Below are 21,931 nucleotides of genomic sequence, written 5' to 3' on the forward strand. Positions count from 1 at the left end.
GGCCTGTGTGTCTCCAATGCTTAGGCCAGAGTGCTCAGATGTTAGGCATTCCACAGAGGTTTGTTGAATAGATGAATGAATGAATAGATGAATTAATAAAGTAAATAAGCATATAAAACTAGTTGTTTTTTAAAAAAATATGACTTGGCCTGTTTTTCAAATAAATGTATGTAATAATAAGAATTTATACTCTTTTTTTTTTTTTGCATTCCATATGTGAAACTGAGTTAAACGGTAAAAAATAAGGAAATAAGCCTCTTTAAAACTAACCCTCAATCATTCAGGGCTTGGAAGCAAGGTCTGAAATTGGTCTCGTATTATACAGATACAGCCCAAAGCAGGGAGAGCCACATAACACAAAGCAAACTTGTCTGTCCTCCGGTGTCCATGAAGGCTGAAAGCCCCACATTTAGGGTGGGGTGTTGGTCTCAGGATTTTAGAACAATGAACCAATTTTGCTCTTTTCTCAAGGAGAACAATGACTAAATCAAGGAAATAAATAAACCATAATCTACTGCAACACAGCTGACTCAACCGTTAAAGAAAAATGTCTTTTAAAATGATTTTAAAATCTATGGTCATTCAACTCTATTTCCTATTTCACAACACACACACACACACACACACACACACACACACAAGTATATGTTTGTTTTTTGTAACTACTTAATTCCAGAAAAATCCAGAAAATATAGATATAAATAGCCCCTTGGAGCTATTCTTTTGTGCAAATTTCAGTGAGTGAGTAAAGGAGACCCATTCCAAGTGAGAATAAATCATATGCGCTGTTGGCATAAGAATCCACAATTACTGTTATAAATGATCACCTTCACATTGGGTACTGTATTTAAATGGGACTAAATACTACCAGGTAAAACATTACCCTACAACTTGTGGGGAAGGAAAACATTGAAAGAGAAATGCCATTTTTCCTAATCTTTCAATGGTTTTCATTTTAATCTCCTACACTGGACTGAATACAAATCAGTTCAGGACAACTTCCTGCCACCCATCCTCAGCCTACCTGCACCTTTACCCCTCCCTCCAAGAAGCATGACATCGTTAACAAGAGGTGTCGTTGCCTTTTCAAGGCTGGTGAAGTAAAACTTGTTCCCCCCACTCCTGTATCTCAGGCCCTGATATTAAAATGAGAAAACACAGGTAGCAAGCTAGAAGGACAGAGAGAGAGAGAGAGAGAGAGAGAGAGAGAGAGAGAGAAACAGATGCAAAACAAAAATTGTATGGAAAATGTGCTATTTTCTCCCTGTAAAAGATAAAAGACAACAGCAGAAAAAGAAATCCATTCTCTGAAGTCAGTAGTGAAAAAGAAAACAAGCAGCACTCTACCACGAATCGGGAGGTTTAAAAATTCTTACCTGTGCCTGGAGTAGTGTTCAACAGGAATGAGGAAAAGAAAGAAAAAAATAAGGAAAAAATGTCAGTATATTGAACAAAAAAATTCATGTTCTAAGTTTTAAATATTATGTTATCCACACATAAAAGTCTACTTTTCTTTTTTGGTAAATGATTAGAATATTTTTATTAAGCCCTAAAAGAGAAAAAGCAACTCCTAATTATTGTTGAAAGTGAAGATACACAAATGAGTATTGCAAACAGCACAGTCAAGGTAAAGATTAGATGAACAGGATGAAGAAATCTTAAGAAACTGACTAGACCTAAAAATACATATCATGTGGGATTGATAAATGACTGCAAATATTTTGTGATCCAAATTGGGAATGAAATCTATCCATAGATTGATTGATTAATCTATTGATTTTAATCAATCCATCTACATTTAATCAATCCATCTACAAGGAAATGAGAATTTGCTTCCTTAATTAGAAGGTGGAAAATCAAAGACCATTTTCTTTTTTTTTTTTTTTTTTTAATTTTTTTTTTCAACGTTTATTTTTATTTTTGGGACAGAGAGAGACAGAGCATGAACGGGGCAGGGGCAGAGAGAGAGGGAGACACAGAATCGGAAACAGGCTCCAGGCTCTGAGCCATCAGCCCAGAGCCCGACGCGGGGCTCGAACTCACGGACCGCGAGATTGTGACCTGGCTGAAGTCGGACGCTTAACCGACTGTGCCACCCAGGCGCCCCAAAGACCATTTTCAAGTCAATGGACCACTGATTATTTTATTGAGGAATGTAGAATTATATCAAAAAATCCATGTGACTTATAATTTTCAAAATTAACACAAACCTTGGCATATTCTTTACTAACATGTTACTGATAAATCCTAGAAAATTCTATTTTTTAAATGTAGGACATTTATACTCAAATAGTCAGCAATCTAGTATTTCTCATTTTAGCTGGAATTTTTCAGTTGTTAATGTTGTAATTTACACCAGTAAGCTGATTAACAAGTACGCAAATGTCACCATCAAAATTAAATTTTATCAGAGTTGGAGAGTGACAGAGAAATGATTTAGGTAAAAGAATTTTCATAGCAAAGACAACTTGGAAGAAGGTCTTGAACCTTTAAAAATTTACTAGTAAAAAGATGCTGAGGCAAGCATGGCTTATTTAATTGAAGGGCTGACTGGCTGTACACACACACACACACACACACACACACACTCTGAACCTATGTGCATATGTCAAATTTCTCTTTATTAGAATCATGGATCAAAAGTTATTACAATTTAAATTTACCATTGAAAATTTAAGATTTCAAAACTTGTAAAAAATATTCTTTTGCATTATGAACCTTACATTTCAGTTATTCTGTTTCATTAGGGTCAGGTAACTGAATTTTCTTCTTTGCAAATATTCACTCTGGCAGGGAAACTCAATTACCAGTAGATGGCAGCAGTGCAGTGTATTATTTGCCTTTGGTTGCCTTTAAGGGAACATGCAGCAAATTCGCTCAAGGGAAAAACCAAGATTTTTTTCAGAGTGGTACTTCCTGTAGCATGTAATTCTCCATTTTGTTCATCTTTAATTTCTTTATTCAAAATTTATTTTCTCTAGGGTGTACATTTATTTTTACTTCATCATTATTATTTTTGAAGATCTAATTGGCTTTATTATCTGATTCATGAATTGGGCGGCATTCCATTTAGCAAGTTGAAGGGAGCACCCTATAGTATACCTTTATTATCATTAATAATTTAAGTTAATTTAGGAAGTAAAGTACGTGTACTGGAAAGCAGTGTGTTTGGAGATTAAAATTAGATGGTCTGTGTATGCGTGAAACCTATCTACATATTTAAGGTTGGTTCATATATATGACTTAGTTCATTTGACTCTGACAATATAAATTCATACCTTAATATCTACATATACTATATTAAATTTATTCTTTTTTAACTCACATGTAGGTCAAACAAGATAATAACTGCCTACATCTTATATTACATTTGAATTTGTCACCATTCCCTCTATTAGCCTTTTTACTTCATATCTCCAGTAGAACACAAGTAACAACTATGAACAGCAGACAATGAAGTGAGCATACAAAATCAAATAAAGTTCCAGATAAAATTGAACAGGTCAATGACTAAATTGGTAGATAACATAGTAACACTGACTTTGAGGTCATCTTTATATTTCTTTTTTTCTTAACATACTTTATATCAAACAAATTTAAATGAACATCCAAAACCTACTTCCTAGTTTTAGACCCAACCCATATACTTGCTTTCATTTTAAGTAGTTGGTAATTGAGATATCTTTTCTGACATTCTAGGGAAGTATAATAATGAGACAATCTTGCTCTCAGCACACAGCTAGATACAATTTTATGATATTATCTTAAAGGTAGGTGTCGTTTTAATTTCCATTTAATTATATTCATATGCATATACATGCTGGGTACTAAATGTGATGCAAAGATGATACATCTGATTTGGTATTTTAATAGCATACATACATTAACTCAGGCATTCTAAAGGTAAAATGGGTCAAATTTCTTATTTGAAAGGGGCTATTATTTACTCTTCTCCATTTGAAGAAAAAAATAGATCACAGTGATTGTAAACAATATGCAGTATTCTCAATATAAGAATCAATGGGAGAAAATACCTGGTTGACATGGTCCAATTTAGGGCAAGGCCTCCCTCCATTATATGGTTTTTCACGCAACCATTTAGACCGAACCTTCACACCGCTCCCACAGGACTTGCTGCACCGTGACCAGTTGGACCACTCACTAAGCTTGCAGTCAGAGGGACAAGGGATGATGCAAGCCTCTTCGATGTAACCTAAATGGAAGAAAATGAGATGAGAGCCATCTCCTCCACATGTCACTTGCACACTACCACTCACCATGCTAGCTCACTTAGAAGGTCCAAGTTCGACTTGACAGCAACATGCAAATGCAAAGATGTCTCCGTCGTTAGGGACTCAAATTAAATTCTGCAGGAAAATGACACACACGTACAGAGACTCTGTTAAAATAACAGCTGAGCAGCTGCCATACGATCTGCTTAGGATTCACGCTCACCATACCTCAACATTTCTGACTTTCTGACAGCTCGTGTTTAATTGACAATAACCTGTCTGCTGCTATATCATTCTCATGCTGTCAGAATGATACATTAAAAAAATTATAACGGTTTTCTATAAAATGCTCTCTGTTAATGTCACGCAAGTTCAAGTTTTTGAGTCCATGCAACGTTCTTCCTCAAGAAGAAAGCCAGAGCCTCTCAATCAATATCTGAAAGGGAGCGTTTAACTTAGCACCTTATGCTTTCCCTTCTTTGAAAATCAAATCCGGAGAAGGAGAGTGAAGAATGTTAAATAAATAATGTCTCATATTTTTATAGTGCTGTCAATTTCAAAACAACTTTACATCTTGTTTTCATTTGATTGTCTCAAAAATCTTATAAATGTATCGGGCAGGTAGGTATTGATTTTCTACTGGATAGATATTCTAACAAATGCAGAAAGGTAATTGACAAGTGTGGGGGCACACAGTAAGAGATGGGGTCTAGTCCATTACTCGCTCCATCAAATCACACAGCCAATTAACTTAATCATCTACAGATGTGATTTGAGAAATGGGTGCATTTTCCTGGAACAGTCTCTTATTACCAGCTTGGCATTTCACAGTATCAATTTATCACTAGTATTCTCCAGGCCAAAATGTGGAAAAAGCAAAATTTCCCTTGGTCGAGAGTCAAATGCATGGCTGTTCTGTGTAATACTGTGATGTGCAGAGGGATTGTTCTTGTAACATTTTACATCAACTTCAAGGATTTGATTTTGAAAATGATAATAATATAAACAACTTATACAAGGGAACTCTAGGTAGGTTTATAAATTTTTTATGGAGAAAATTCACATACCATAAAAGTCAGCTCACGTTTTGGATTTTAATATATCCAGTGGGTCATACAACTGTCACGACTATCTAATTTTAGAACATTTTCATCACTACGAAGAGAAACCCTATACCCGTTAGCAGCCATCTCCTATTTTCCTTTCCCTCGACACCCTGGCTACCACTCATCTATTTTCTATCCCTAAGAATGTACCAATTCTGGACATCTCATAAAATGAAATCAAACATTATGTGGTCTTTCTGATTGGCTTATTTCACTTAGTATAGTGTTTTCAGGGTTCCTCTAGGTTATAGCATATGTTAGTACGTCATTCCTTTTTGTGACTGAATAATGATCCATTGTATAGATATATTTTGCTTATCCATTCATCAGTTGATTGATATTTTAGTTATTTTCCTATTTTGTATAGTATGGATAATGCTATGAACATTTGTGTATAAATTTCTGTTTGAACATGTTTTTAATTCTCATGGGTGTATATCTACAAGTGGAATGCTGGCTCATATGGTAACTCTATATTTAACTTTTTGAGGCAATTGTTAAACTGTTTTCCAAAAGTGTACCATTTTATAATACCACTAGCAAGGTATGCATGTTCCAAATTCTACATTTGTCAAAACTTGTCTTTTTAATTTTAGGGTCCTTTGAAGAATGAAATTTTAAATGTCAATGAGTCTAATTTACCTATTTTTTTCTTTGGTTGTTGGGCTCTGAGGTCACATCTAGAAAACTATTACCTAATCTGAGGTAGTAAAGATCTACACCTAGGTTTTCTTCTAAGAGTTTTATAGTTTTAGCTCTCATATTTAGGAATATGGTTCACTTAATTTTTGTATATGTTATGAAAAGCTGTGTGTGTGGGGGGGTCCAACTTCATTCTTTTCTATGTGGTTATCATGTTATTCCAGGCCCATTTGTTGAAAAGGCTGTTTTTTCTACATTGAATTATTTTGGTACCCTTGTTGAAAATCAATTGACCATAAATATAAGGGTTTATATCTCAATTCTAAATGCCATTCTATTGATCTCTATGCCAATACCACACTGTCTTGATTACTGTAACTTTGTTTTGAAGTTTTGAAGTCAGAATGCGTGAGTCCTCCTACTTTGCTCTTATTTTTTAAAATAGTTTCAGCTTTTGGGTGCTTTGCATTTCCATATGCATCTTAGAATCAGCTTGTCAAGTCTTACCCAAAATGGCAGCTAAGTTTTTGATGGGAATTATGCTGAATAGCTTGACCAATTTGGGAGTATTGCCATCTTAATAATCCAGATACATGGAATTTCTTTCCATTTATTTAGGTCTTTCATTTCTTTCACTGATGGTTTCTAATTTTTAGTGTACACATCTTAACACTTCATTTGTTAAATTTATTCCTAAGTATTTCATTCTTTTTATTGTAGGTAGATTTAAAAGAGAACCTTTCATTATAGCGAAACAAGACCACCTAAAACCAGTATGATAAATTTCATCTACAAGCTTGTAACCAAAGTTACAGTTGAGACAGTGTTAAAAAGCTAGCCAGTTACTACACAGTATTTCCTAGCTTTATCACAAATTATGTGGAACACATGCTAAAATTGCAGGTTTCTAGCAATCCCCAACATTATGATACAGTTCAGTTGGGATAGGGTCTCACTTTTAGAAATTTAATGTATTTTCTTGCGTTTACTCACCATTGTTTTTTTATTGAAATCCTTTTATCAAGGTAATTGTGGATTCCCATACAATTGCAAGAAATATGAGAAATAATATCAAGAGGTCCCTTGTCTACTTTTCCTAGTTACTTACAACAGTAACTATAGTATAATTTCAACCAAGATACTGAGACTGATACAATCCATTGAGCTTATCTAAGTTTCACCAGTCGTCCTTGTACTCATTTATAAATATGTGAGTGTGTGGGACTGAAATTAGGGAATGCTGTTGTAAGACAAGTCAGAACCAGTTGAATCTGGAGGAGAGGCTGATTTGTACATATCTTTCTACATACAGTCCCTGTATTTTTGCCAAAGTTACACATTAGCTGTTTTAAACTTAGTCTCCATACACAAATGTGCATCTTTTGTACAATTTCATAAGTACGAAGTTCATTGAACACACACACGAATCCAGAAACCTCTTTGGTGCTCCCTTCCAATCACTATCCCTTCTCACATGGTAGCTACCCTAATTTCTCACAATGCAGAATTGTACTTTTAAAAAATGTTACGTAAATGGAGTCATACAGTGAATAACCATGTGTGCAAGCTTTCTTTCATTCTATAATGTGGCATGAGATTGATCCATATTTTTGCATGTTGTTGAAGGCTATTTATTTATTAATGTTTATTTATTTTTGAGACAGAGAGAGACAGAACATGAATGGGGGAGGGGCAGAGAGAGAGGGAGACACAGAATCGGAAGCAGTCTCCAGGCTCTGAGCTGTCAGCACAGAGCCTGACGCAGGGCTTGAACTCACAGACTGAGATCATGACCTGAGCCGAAGTCGGAAGCTCAACCGACTGAGCCATCCAGGCGCCCCATAAGGCTATTCATTTTAATTGATATATAATATTCTATTGTGTTTATAATATTATGGCTTATTCGTACATTCTAATGATGTTGAGTGGATATTTTTTTTAAATATAATTTATTATCAAATTGGTTTCCATACAACACCCAGTGCTCATCCCAACAAGTGCCCTCCCCCATGCCCATCACCCACTTCCCCTTCTTCCCCACCCCAACAACCCTCACTTTGTTCTCAGTCCTTAAGAGTCTCTTATGGTTTGCCTCTCTCCTTCTAACTTCTCCCCCCTTCCCCTCCCCATGGTCTTCTGTTAAGTTTCTCAAGATCCACATATGAATGAAAACATATGGTATCTTTCTCTACCTGACTTATTTCACTTAGCATAATACCCTCCAGTTCCATCCACATTGCTGCAAATGGCCAGATTTCATTCTTTTTCATTGCCAAGTAGTATTCAATTGTATATATAAACTACATATATTTGTATGTTTTCCATTGTATATATATGTATGTATATGTATGTATGTATATATATGTATATATAAACTACATCTTATTTATCTATTTGTCAGTTGATGGACATTTAGGCTCTTTCCATAATTTGGCTACTGTTGAAAGTGCTGCTATAAAAATTGGCGTATATGTGCCCCTGTGCATCAGCACTCCTGTATCCCTTGGGTAAATTCCTAGCAGGGCTATTGCTGGGTCATAGGGTAGTTCTATCTTTAATTTTTTGAGGCAGAAGACATGAATGGATATTTTTCAATGTGAAGCTATTGTTAACAAGATTGCTATGAGCCTTCTAGAATATGTCTTTTGGTGAACATATGTATTTTGGGGGGGACTATTCCTAGGAGAGAATTTGATGCATCAGAAGGTACCACCTAATTGTAAGTAAAGTATAAAAAAAATCTTTTTAAAGATAGGATCACAAATTTGGCATGAAGAGCAGGGTGCAATGAAAGAATTTTCAAAAGTGTAGGAATTAGTCTCAGCTAGCCTTCAAGAGGGCAGATGAGGCAGCTGGGGCTTTGTCAGCTGTGAAACACTAAAGACAGAAAAAAGACACCAATACTAAGTTTTGAATGTACTTATGATACTGAAAAAGGCAGGTGGACTATTGATAATGATATAGAAGAAAGTTTAATAAAAAATGAAAGTACCTTATGACAGTGTTTCCCCAAATTTTGAAAAGTGTAACTATTCTTCAAATAGATTGCAGTGTCTACTTAAATCTTTGACTTTGATTATGGTTTGAGGTAGGGAAACAAGCCCATCTCACTATTTTGAACTGAAACAAATTTTAAATCTCATTCTGCCTTTCATATAGCATAGCTTAGAAATTAAATTTATCTAAACCAGTAGGAGATGCTTAAAAATGGAACTCTCAAAAGGGCCAGTAATAATTCATTTTATATTTCAAAGTAATAGTTTATGAAATAAAATCAAACTGTAGAAATGCCTAAAGTCATTTCCAAATCAATGGTATTCTGTGACCAAATTGTTTAATGCTTGTAAAAGCACAATTTTTTAAAAATACCAAATATTTCTAAATGTTATCAATAGCTTTGGCAAAGCATGCTAGTATTTCAAAGGTAATAAATTATTTTATACTTTTAAAGTTTTTATTTAAGTTTCAGTTAATTAACATACAATCTAATATTGATTCAGGTATAAAATACAGTGATTCAACACTTCCATACAATACCCAGTGCTCAACACAAGTCCTTAATCCCCACCAGCAATTTAACCTATCTCCCTACTGGTAACCATCAGTTTGTTCTCTATAGTTAAGGGTCTGCTTCTTGGTTTGCCTCTCTTTTTTCCCCCTATACTCATTCATAATTTGGCTATTGTAAATAATGTTGCTATAAACATTGGGGTGCATGTATCCCTGTGAATTCGTATTTTTGTATTCCTTGTGTAAACACATAGTAGTGCAACTGCTGGATTTTACAGTTCTATTTTTCACTTTTTTGAGGAACCTCCATACTGTTTTCCAGAGTGGCTGCACCAGTTTGCATTCCCACCAACAAGGCAAGAGGATTCTTTTTTTTCTCCATATCCTCACCAATACTTGTTGGTTTGTTGTGTTGTTGATTTTAGCGATTCTGACAGGTGTGAGGTAATATCTTATTATAGTTTTGATCTGTATTTCCCTGATGATCAGTGATGTTGAGCATCTTCTTATGTGTCTGTTGGTCATCTGTATGTCTTCTTTGGAAAAATGTCTATTCACATCTCCTGTCCATTTTTAACTGGATTATTCATTTTTTAGATGTTGAGTTTGATAAGTTTTTATAGATTTTGGATACTAACCCTTTATCAGATATGCCATTTGCAAATATCTTCTCTCATTCCACAGGTTGCCTTTTAGAATTGTTGATTATTTCCTTCACTGTACAGAAGCTTTTTATTTTGGTGTAGTTCCAATAGTTTATTTTTGCTTTTGTTTCCCTTTCTCCATAAAGACGTTGCTATGGCTGATGTCAAAGAAATAGCTGCTTATGTTTTCCTTGAAGATTTTTATGGTTTTATGTCTCACATTTATGTTTTTAATCCACTTTGAATTTATTTTTGTGTATGGTATAAGAAAATGGTCCAGTTTTCCCAATGCCATTTGTTGAAAAGACAAATGGGGCGCCTGGCGTCTTGGGGCGCCTGGGTGGCTCGGTCAGTTAAGCGTCCGACTTCGGCTCAGGTCATGATCTCACGGTCCGTGAGTTCAAGCCCCGCATCGGGCTCTGTGCTGACAGCTCAGAGCCTGGAGCCCGTTTCAGATTCTGTGTCTCCCTCTCTCTCTGCCCCTGCCCTATTCATGCTCTGTCTCTGTCTCAAAAATAAACATTAAAAAAAAATAAGAAAAAGAAAAGACTGTCTTTTTCCCATTGGATATTCTTTCCTGCTTTGTTGAAGATTAGTTGACCATATAGTTGTAGGTTCATTTCTGGGTTTTCTTTTCTGTTCCATTGATTTATGTGTCTGTTTTTGTACCAGTACCATACAGCTTTGATCACTAAAGCTGTGTAATATAACTTGAAATCTGGTTTTGTGATGCCTCCAGATTTGATTTTCAAGATTGCTTTGGCTATTCAGGGTCTATTGTGGTTCCATACAAGTTTTAGGATTGTTTGTTCTAGCTCTGTGACAAATGTTGATGCTATTTTGATAGGGATTTCATTGAATGAGTAGATTTCTTTGGGTAGTATAGACACTTTAATAATATTTGTTCCTCCAATCCATGAGCACGGACTGTTTTTTCACTGCTTTGTGTCCTCATGAATTCCTTTCATTGGTGTTTTATATTTTTCAGAGTATAGGTCTTTAACTTCTTTGGTTAGGTTTATTCCTAGGTATCATGTTGTTTTTGGTGCACTTGTAAATGGGAATGATTCCCTAATTTTTCTCTCTTCTGCTTCATTATTGGTGTATAGAAATGCAACAGATTTCTGTACATTAATTTTGTATCCTGCGACTTTACTGAATTCTTGTATCAGTTCTAGCAATTTTTGGTGGAGTCTTTCTGGTTTTCTATATAAAGTACCATGTCATCTGCAAATAGTGTAAGTTTTACGTCTTCCTTACTGATTTGGATGCTTTTTATTTATTTTTGTTGTCTTATTGCTATGGTTAAGATTTCCAGTAGTATGTTAAGTAACAGTGAGGAGAGTGGACATCCCCAGTGTTCCTGACTGTAGAGAAAAAGCTCTCATTTTTTCCCCATTTAGGATGATATTACCTGTGGGTTTTTCATATATGGCCTTTATTATATTATGTTCCCTGTATCCCAACTTTGTTGAGAGTTTTTATCATGAATGGATGTTGTTCTTTGTCAAATGCTTTTTCTGCATCTATCGAGAGAATCATATGGCTTTTATCCTTTATTTTATTAATGTAGTATATAATGCTGAGTGTTGAATTTGGCTTATTGGTCTGGTATTGAGAATTTCTGCATCCCTGTTCATCAGGGATATTGGCTTAGTGTTCTCTTTTTTAGTGGAGTCTTTATCTGGTTTTGGTATCAGGGTAATGTTGACCTCAAAGAAGGAGTCTGGAAGTTTTCCTTCCTTTTCTGTTTTTGGGAATAGTTTGAAAAGAATAGGTATCAACTCTTCTTTAAATGTCTGGAAGAATTTGCCTGTGAGTCCATGCTCCTGGACTTTGTTTATTGGGAGTTTTTTGGTTACTGATTCAATTATTTGGCTGGTTATTGGTATGTTCAAGTTTTCTATTTCTTCCTGTTTTCATTTTGGTTGTTCATATATTTCTAGGAATTTATCCATTTATTCAAGGTTGTCCAATCCATTGGCATATAATTTTTCATAGTATTTCATATAATTATTTGTATTTCTGTGGCATTGTTAGTTATCTTCTCTCATTTGTGATTTTATTGACTTGGGTACTTTCTCTTTTTGATAAGTCTTTCCTTTTTGATACAGGTGTATCAATTTTAGTAAGTTTTTTCAAAGACCCACTCCTGGTTTCATTAATCGGTTCTATTGTTTTGTTGTTATTGTTGTTATTTTTATCATTTAATTCTACTCTAATATTTATTATTTCCTTCCTTCTGCTTGGTTTAGGCTTTGTGTTTGTTCTTTTTCTAACCCTTTTAAGTATAAGGTTAGGTTGTTTATTTGAGATTTTTCTTGCTTCTTAAGGTAGGTCTGTACTACTATATACTTCCCTGTTAGGACCACTTTTGCTGCATCCCAAAGGCTTTGGACCATTGTGTTTTCATTTTCATTTGTTTACATGTATTTTTAAAAATTTCTTCTTTGATTTCCTGGTTGACCCATTCATTGTTTAGTAGAACATTGTTTAACCTCCATATATTTGTGGTATTTCAGATTTTTTTTTCTTGGGTGGACTTCTACCCACTCACGGTAGGTAGAAGGTGCTGTGGTCAGAAAACGGTGCTGTGGTCAGAAAACGTGCATGGTATGACATCAATCTTTTTGTATTTGTTAAGGCTTGCTTTGTAAACTACTCAGATATTAGTATATCTGTATATTAGTATATACAGATATCTGATCTGTTCTAGAGAATGACCTATGTGGGGCGCCTGGGTGGCGCAGTCGGTTAAGCGTCCGACTTCAGCCAGGTCACGATCTTGCGGTCCGTGAGTTCGAGCCCCGCGTCGGGCTCTGGGCTGATGGCTCAGAGCCTGGAGCCTGTTTCTGATTCTGTGTCTCCCTCTCTCTCTGCCCTTCCCCCGTTCATGCTCTGTCTCTCTCTGTCCCAAAAATAAATAAACGTTGAAAAAAAATTAAAAAAAAAAAAAGAGAATGACCTATGTGAACTTGAAAAGAATGTGTATTCTGCTGTTTTAGATGGAATTTTCTGAATACATCTGTTAAGTTCATGTGGTCCAGTGTGTCATTCGAAGCCATTGTCTTCCTGTTTATGTTTAGATGATATGTCCATTGATGTAATGGGATGGTAAAGTGTGCTACTATCAGTGTATTATTATCAATGAGTTACTTTATGTTTGTAGTTGTTTTATATATTTGGGTGCTATCATGTCAGGGGCATAAATATTTATGATTGTTAGATATGATTCTCAGACTGTCCCCTTTATTATGATATAGTACCCTTCTTTATTTCTTGTTATAAAGGTAATAAATTATTGAAATATTTCGAGAAGACTTGCATTTCCCCACCTTCAAAATGACTACAAAAGTAAACTTTTAACCTTTTGTTATTTAGTACTCAGAGTTGAAAAGAGAATCACATGATTGTTCATGTCACTACTTCACAAAGTAACAGATAAATGGAAATTCTTTCTTTCCATTTTATCTGTTGAAGTATTATGGCATTAGTGAGACTTAACATGTATGACTTCTGACTGATTCACATTGTATTATGAAGTAAGCAGATATAAAACTTTTATGTCTGATCTTCCAATAGCATATTCTAGAAAACATCTCTCAAATAAAATTCAACCTATTAAATTGTTAACAGATATAAATTAGGCATTGACATAAAGACAAAACTGCAAAAGACTATAATGCCTAGCATTCCATTTTTATTTTCTAGTATGAAACAACACTCAATAATTGCCTGTCATGTTTATCTAGCACAATTAAAATCCTTAATGCTACTAGTAAATTGCTAGATAAGCATTCCCTTGCCTTCTCTGCTAAGATCATTTTTGAGGGCAATTAACACCAAACAATCATAGGGGATGGAAAGACAGAAACATTTGATGCATTTTAAGACTAAATAAACTGATAGCATCTTGTAGCAATTTATGCCTTCTGAGGAATGCTAGAATAAAATAAATGACTTCACAATTATGGTATTAAAACTTTCAGCACTTCAACACTGCATTTGACACATGGAAAATCAAACTCCTGACTTTTGATCATATTTTTTGTATCCTATATCTGTTCTGATTGCTCTTTCAGACTGAAATAAATACAAAACACCAACAGGCTTAAAGTGGCAGCCGTAGGACATATTGCCTTTGAGATATATCCAATCACCTCTTTCATTTGAATTATGAATGAGCAGATAAAATAGCTTTCAACAACCTTCACAATTACTATATTGTGTTGCTGAAAGGTGTACTGCTGATAAAGAATTCCCTTTAAAAGCACATGGAAGATACTGGTTGGTTTTGATTTACAGTTGTGTGAATGAGCAACTCTGGCACTCTAACTAAAACTTCTGAATCAATCTCAAAAGCAACCTCAAAAATCTCTGCTACTTTAATGTATATTATATGTACATGATTGCAGTTAGGAATGAGAAAAAATTAGCTAGGACTTTATTATCCTTGTGGGTTTAAAAATATTGAAAAAATCATTGAAAGTTCTCAAATAACACTCTTTTGCAATTATATATTGAGGACTGATAACTCAGTAACATGGAAAAACCAAATTATTATCTATAGCCAAACTCCCCTAATCAAATGTTCCATTCAAGCTCATACATCCAGTAGATGTAAAGTTATAAATATACATTGGGTAATTAAAATTTTCATGATGAAGTGTTCAGGAAAATTTATATAACTACAATGGAATGCTCCTTTAATTTTATTTGTATTTACTTATATACATATGATGGCCTATGTCTTCATATCTGCTAGGTGCTTATAGATTTTCTCAGGAAGTTTCAACATCAGTGTTAATAGTTGTGGGGTTCTGTTGCTGTTTTTATTCTGATACTGGGAGTTACCCAATGACTAGGCACATTCAGATTCATTTAGGTACAGCTACACACAAGTTTTTTATCAAGACAATTTCTTATTGCCAACTCTAAAGCTTTCTGCTGTGTAATAAGGGATGTGGCTGTTCTTTGTCTTTGATTCCTGGGAGGTAGCCTTCAAGTCCTGACATTTTCTGAATCTTTCTTATTCATGGTGGCTTCTTGGACTATAGGTGAGTTTATGTTAAAAAGATGACTCAGGACGTGGTGCTGGTTACACCACAAAGACAAAACAAGTTTAGAGAGTCAGGGTTTTAAGCCACATGATATCCTCCCAATCTCTTGGTGGGTAGATTGAGCTTAACCACGTGCCAAAGAATTGATTAATCATGCCTACATTATTAAGCCCCAATAAAAACTCTGGGTACAAAACTCACATGAGCTTTCTGGCAGAGAAGTACACACTGATGTGTAGACAGGGTGATGCCTCCTGGCTTCTTGGGGAGAGAACATGGAAGCCTTATGATTGGGACCCTCCCAGAGCTTGCTTGCCTATGTGTCTCTTATTTTGGCTACTTCTGATCTATATCATTTTGCTATAATAAAACTCTAATTATAAGTCCAGTTGACCCTGAACAGCATGGGAGGAAGGGATGGTGACTCCCAGTGCAGTTGAAAATACTTGTATAATGTTGACTCCCCCAAAACTTAACTACTAATAGCCTACTGTTGACTAGAAGTCTTACAGATAACATAAAGAGTGGATTAACACACATTTTGTACCCTGTGTATATTATATCGTATATTCTTACAATAAAGTAAGCTAAACAAAGGAAAATTCTAAGAAAATCATAAGGAAGAAAAATATGCTTACAGTACTATATTTATTGAAACAAATCTGTGTATAAGTGGACCCACACAGTTAAACTCATGTTGTTCAAAGGTCAACTATATAGTGCTTTCCCTAAGTTCTCTGAGCTGTTCCAGTGGAACCTAGGGGGTTGTAGGAACCTCCAAAATTGTAGCCAGCTTGTCAGTAGTAACTGGGGACCCCTGAACTTGCAGCTGATGTCTGAAATGAGAGCAGTCTTGTGAAGGACTAAGCCTTTAACTGGAGGAGTTGGGCCTAACTCCAAGTAGTTGGTGCCAGAATTTCATTGTACTTTCAGACATACATTCTATTTAAAAAGTAAATAAACTTATTTATATAAGAACCTGTACCTATAGTTTACTTATTCAACCAAAATAAAAGCCTTGGGAATAATTATATGCATTAAAGCATTTATGGACCTTCTCCACAGATTTAACATTTATAATTTTAACTAATACTGTATTAAAAGTGAGAGATAAGTATTAAAAAGCTCACTTTTGGAATAAGGCTTTGTCAGCGACATAAACATATTTGATGAAGTGTTGAGATCATGAAGTAATGAGAAATAAATTAACTCTGAAACTTATTAGATGATTTATTTTTAATGTGATCCAATGCAGGGCATTATTCTTCCAACAAATGAAAACTATATACTGCCAGAGAAGTAGTTCCAAAGGATGAGCTTTTAAACATTAGTTTGTTGGATTCTAATAAGTGTTAAACAGAATTTTAACAAAAAAACATTTCAGTGGTCAAGTTGGAAAATTGCTGCATTTAAATTAAACAGTTCTCTTTACCCTGGGTTTTCCTTTTTTGCTGCTATGAACTGTGAATCTCTAGGAGAAAGCCACAGACACTGCATTTCTATACTGACTTTCTTCTATAGCATCTCACTGAACCAGTAAGAGATAGATAATCCAGATAGGTTATAATTATAATGCATTAAACTTGGATTCATGTTTTGAGCTGTACCGAGTTTTAATATGTAAAAAGTAGGACATTCCAGGTCCATTTCCAGATACAGAAAAAAAGCAAAAGTGAATAAACAAAAAAAAAAAAATCAAATCTCCTGAACTTAAAAAAATTGTTTTTTCTTAACTTATATTTACTTTAAAGTTTTAAAGCTTAAAAGGTCAAGCTTATGGCAAAGGGAGGAGAAACTGTTATATGAATAAATATTTTAAAGGCTTTTTTATGGCAGTTTAAAAAGACCATAAGAAGAATCAACTTTGTTTTTATCCAAATTAACTAAAATTTCTTGTAAGAGCTAAATTGGATTTCAGGGCAACTATGAAGAAATGGGATAAATAGGGAGAGTAACTGCAAGTAAAGATTTTTCTTCAAAATTTAAATTTAAAATCCCCATAAATGTTTTCATGTGTTTTCAGGTAGTTTTCTGAGCCCACAGATAATTATAATAATAAAAATTATTATTATATTATTAAGATATTATATTATTATTATATATATATTATTATAGATACTATATATATATAATCATATATATATCTTATGAACATATGAAAAATTCCTTGTGCATAAACCTTGTTCACTATATGACTATTTTTATGATGCTTTCAAGTCATAAAAGACCTACATCGTAGGAATGAGACTAAACTCAATTAATGGGGTACGGAACTTTAAAACTATTTTGGATTTGTAGGGCTTTACTAAAACAACAAGAATCTTTATGCGGATTCACACAGGTCATTCAGTATCTTTATGAATTATGAAACCTTATAACATAAGGAATGAACAGCTCTACAGTTAAATCAATAAAACTGCCACAGATATTGGCAAGATTACCACTTTAATCATTTTGTTGAAGACTAATGTTATGACTTCTCTAATGCATTAGGAGAACAAGGGGTCAGAGGCCTAGAGAAAGGGTGTGGAGTAAAATATAATGGCAGAAGTTGTTGATTAAGGCAAAGATCAAAATTCCTTTTTTAAAAGTATTGCAAATAATGAACTATTTTTGGCAGTTAAATTTATTTTAAGCAGAGCATTTTCTTTCCAAAACGCTGAAAAGAAAGCCCAATAAGTGTATGGAATTTATTGGAGGCGATGTTTGACAGCATGGCCTGAGGGACTCCATGGAGCCCAGTTTGAAAACCATGTTATGAGGTAATAGATGAGTTGAGGTCTCTGGGACATGGAGCCCAGAGAACTAAATAACACCAGATGTTTTTCTGTCACACATGACATGAATGGTAGCTGCAGGAAATTTTCCAATGAAAGTCTCTCCTTCAACACTTCCACAGTCCTCCTTCAGGGAGCCTGGTGGAGAAGGACGCTGGTATCCACACCTTATTTAAATTTGACCCCAGGCAATCACTTTATTTTTGTACTCAGTATCCACAGTAGCCCTTTCCTTCTTCCCCTGGCTCTTTCAAACTTGCAACTATTACCTCAGGAAAAGTCTGTCCCTCAAACCCAGCCTCTCTTTTACATTTAAAAGGAAAAAGATCTCCATTGAGAATGATAACTGTGAAAGTAATACTAGCAGTACCTGTACGGTCAAATGAAAGAATTCTGATATGAATTAGACACTAAATAAATACGACCAACGAAAAAAGCTTTTCAGAGAACTTAGCACTCCATTTCAGCTTGTTTAAAGGACCCTATTTATTGCCTTTTATGCCTGCTTTAATTAAACATGCTCTTCCTCAAATCATCCACCATGATACGAAAAAAATTCTCATTAAATTTTGTTTCTTTAAAATTAACCTCTAATTTTGAACTTACATAACGTTCTAATAGAATTCCATTGCAAAAGTAATCCATTCTAGTTATATTATGGTTGACTGCTTATGTAGGTTATCCTCAGAATCTACTTTCCCCATATTCATAATCATTTTTTATCAGATATACCCTGAGTTCCACACAATGTCTTAGAAGTACATGCTCTTGAACTAAAATTTATTTGTACATTGAGTACTGGCAATGATCAAATTGCCAATATGTGTTCCACAGAGGGTCCTATAGACTCATTTGGTTTTCAAAATCATACCTAAGTAGACATTCACTTTATGAAGACCCATCCTTATAAATTGACAGATAGATAGATAGATAGATAGATAGATAAATCTCCTAATGTTCTCTTCCCCACAACTGGTAATCAGTGAACTATCACATGGGAGGTGTGGGTTGTTTTGCTCAATGCAAACAATCTTACAAAGATTTAGGCTCACATTGCTACCAAACCCCGGAAGGGTCTGCATGATCCAGTAAAGTAATCCTTGAACTTGAAACGTGTAAGGCACCCGGCTGGCTCATTGGTAGAGCATGATACTCTTGATCCTGGGGTTGTGAATTTATGTCCTAAGATGGGTGTAGAGCTTACTTTTTTAAAAAATAAAAAAGTAAAATAAAAGATGGTAAATTAAAAAAAAATGTGTAGTAGAGCTCCCTGGGGATCCTGTCAAAATGCAGATTCTGACTCAGTAGGTCTGTAATGTGGGTTGAATTTCTGCATTTCCAATGGTTTCCCTGTGAGGTCTATGCTGCTGGTCTGTAGACCACATTTTGAGCAGCAAAGGATTAGATGCCAGTTGGCAAATGACAGCCCAGGCTGACAGCCTGTTTTTGAATTTAATTTTTTTTAATGTTTATTTATTTTTGAGACAGAGAGAGACAGAGCATGAACAGGGGAGGGGCAGAGAGAGAGGGAGACACAGAATCTGAAACAGGCTCCAGGCTCTGAGCTGTCAGCACAGAATCCGACACGGGGCTTGAACTCACGGACCGTGAGATTGTGACCTGAGCCGAAGTCGGACGCTTAACCGACCAAGCCACCCAGGTGACCCTGACAGCCTGTTTTTGTACATAAAGTTTTACTGGAACAGAGTCATGCCATGCACTCATGGCATTCACTCACATACTGTCTATGGCTGCTTTCATGCTGTAACTGCAGAGTTGAATACTTGTGTCAGAGACATTTTGGTCCACAAAGCCTAAAATAGTTGCTATCTGGAGCTTTAGGAAAACATTTGGTGATAAGGTAATTTAACCTAACAGCTTATTGTTAAGTTTCTTCATAGTTTCTACATGTTATCAAGTATTTGATAGGTATTTATAGCAATATATTACTTTTATGCAATAGGAGAGCAACATATATTAAATGTCCTGGGCTGAGAAAGAACAATCAGATCAGATGTGCCTTTCTGTTAACTTGATATTAAGAGATGATAAAACATCACAAATGTAATTGAGTTTTAGAATATATGTTGGTAGTACACTATGGCTTAAACTGCCTATGAGCTATAGCAAAGATAAACTTTCTGAATGTAAAGACTGAAGCGAAGTGTCTGGAAGGAATTAGGTAGCTCTTAGAGCTCAAGATTTGAACACCTGGCATTTTAATATTTTATCCAATTCACCTTCAAAGTATCCCTCCCACATAACTCAAATAGAAATGCTGTTTCTACTTTTCAAGGAAAAATATGAGTTTTAGAAATAAAGAGAGTTCAATAAACATCCCACACTACCAATTAAAGTTGTAAACAACGGTTGGGAAAATGTAAGTTGCTACAGTTACTAATATAAACCAGGAGGTGAAGGTGTTGTCCAAATCTAGTGTTGTACAAATCATGCAACTCTTGATAAGCTTTGAATGGAAATAAAGAGATTTTAATATTGATATCACAGGGCTAATTCAGTAGAATAGGTATGTGATTATTATTTCTTCTCTTATTTAGTAGGTAGATAGAAGCACAAATATTTGATGAATACCACAGAGAAAGTTTGTGGCATGTATCACTCTTATTCTAAAGATCTTAGCTATTCTCAAAAATCTGTTTGATTATTTCCCAGAAATGTGAAATAGAGGGAAGAATACTGTCCGGAAAAAAGAAACAACTGAAGCCTGACTGTGGATCAACTACAACTGCAAAAATTCTCTCTAGTTCACTCATTCATCCACTCTACAAATATTGAGCCCTTACTGTTCCAGGGGGTTGGGATACATCAGTGAATAAAACAGTCTATGATACCCTCATCAATCTCCATTCTTGTTCAGGAGATACAACATAAATAAACACAACAAGTAAATTATATAATATGGTTATACAATGATACACGCTTTAGAAATACAAAATGTAGAACAGGATAAGGGGTTTGGGGAAAGAGGAGTATGGTTGAGGGGCCCATGATAAAACTCTATCATTTACATATAAATGGAAGTCATGTATACATGCATTTTACATAAGTTAGTTTATCTTTAAGGTTCTTTATAATATTAAGACTAAGTAATATAATGATGTTTAAAAGTTCCAGAAATTCTACTCTTGTTCTGTGAAACTTTAAGTGATTAACTTGGGAAGTGCCTGGTACTATGTAGTCACTCAAATTTCTAATGAACCAATCAGTTAAGATATTTTTTAAAATTTTTATTGATTTATTTTTGAGAGAGAGAGAGGCAGAGAGGGAAAGAGAGAGAGGAAGAAGAGAGAGAGGGAGTGGGAGAGCGGCAGAGAGAGAGGGGTACAGAGGATTCTAAGCAGGATCCCTGTGGACAACAGAGACAACCTGATGCAGGGCTTCAATCCACAAACCGCGAAATCATGACTTGAGCTGAAGGCAGACGCTTAACCAAGACTGAGCCACCCGGGCACCGCCCCACGCCCCTGATCAATTAAAATTATCAGGAGTGTTCTGGCAGTGAATAAAAAATGTATGATTTGGTTTTTGAATGATTTAAAATCTCAGGGCGCCTGGATGCTCAGTTGATTAAGTGTCTGACTCTTGATTTCAGCTCAGGTCATGATCTCATGGTTTGTGAGTTTGAGCCCCACATTGGGCTCTGCGCTGACAATGCTGAGCTTATTTGGGATTCTCTCTCCCTTTCTCTCTTCCCCTCCCACGTGCATGTGTGCTCTCTGTTCTTTCCCTTTCTCTATTAAAATAAATAAATTTAAAAAAATCTGTTGCTACATTGACACCATCTAAGATTTCACACAAAAAATAAATATACATATTTCATATCATGCTCTTAGGACAAATTCCCTCAAACATATTGATATATCACTAGGAATTATATCTCATAGCATGTATCAGATGGGTTAATATTTATGTGACTCCCAAGGTATACACTAAGATCTG

The 21,931-nt window shown here is 35.0% G+C and overlaps 1 protein-coding gene across 6 annotated transcripts in view; it reads right to left on the reverse strand.

Annotated features, from left to right (window-relative positions):
- The window catches only part of THSD7A (thrombospondin type 1 domain containing 7A), a 463,937-nt gene that overhangs the window by 47,858 nt on the left and 394,148 nt on the right, over positions 1–21,931 (reverse strand). For all 6 annotated transcript variants that reach the window (XR_007150223.1, XR_007150222.1, XM_047849263.1 and 3 more), the window contains 2 exons: positions 4,035–4,213; positions 1,377–1,382 (listed from right to left, as the gene is read on the reverse strand). Coding sequence is in view for 4 of the 6 variants with exons in the window: in XM_047849263.1 (XP_047705219.1) it covers positions 1,377–1,382; positions 4,035–4,213 (185 nt within the window). In the remaining 2 variants the exon portion in view is untranslated. The remainder of the gene's footprint in view (positions 1–1,376; positions 1,383–4,034; positions 4,214–21,931) is intronic.

Source organism: Prionailurus viverrinus, chromosome A2 (assembly GCF_022837055.1).
Source record: "Prionailurus viverrinus isolate Anna chromosome A2, UM_Priviv_1.0, whole genome shotgun sequence".
Lineage (NCBI taxonomy): Eukaryota > Metazoa > Chordata > Mammalia > Carnivora > Felidae > Prionailurus > Prionailurus viverrinus.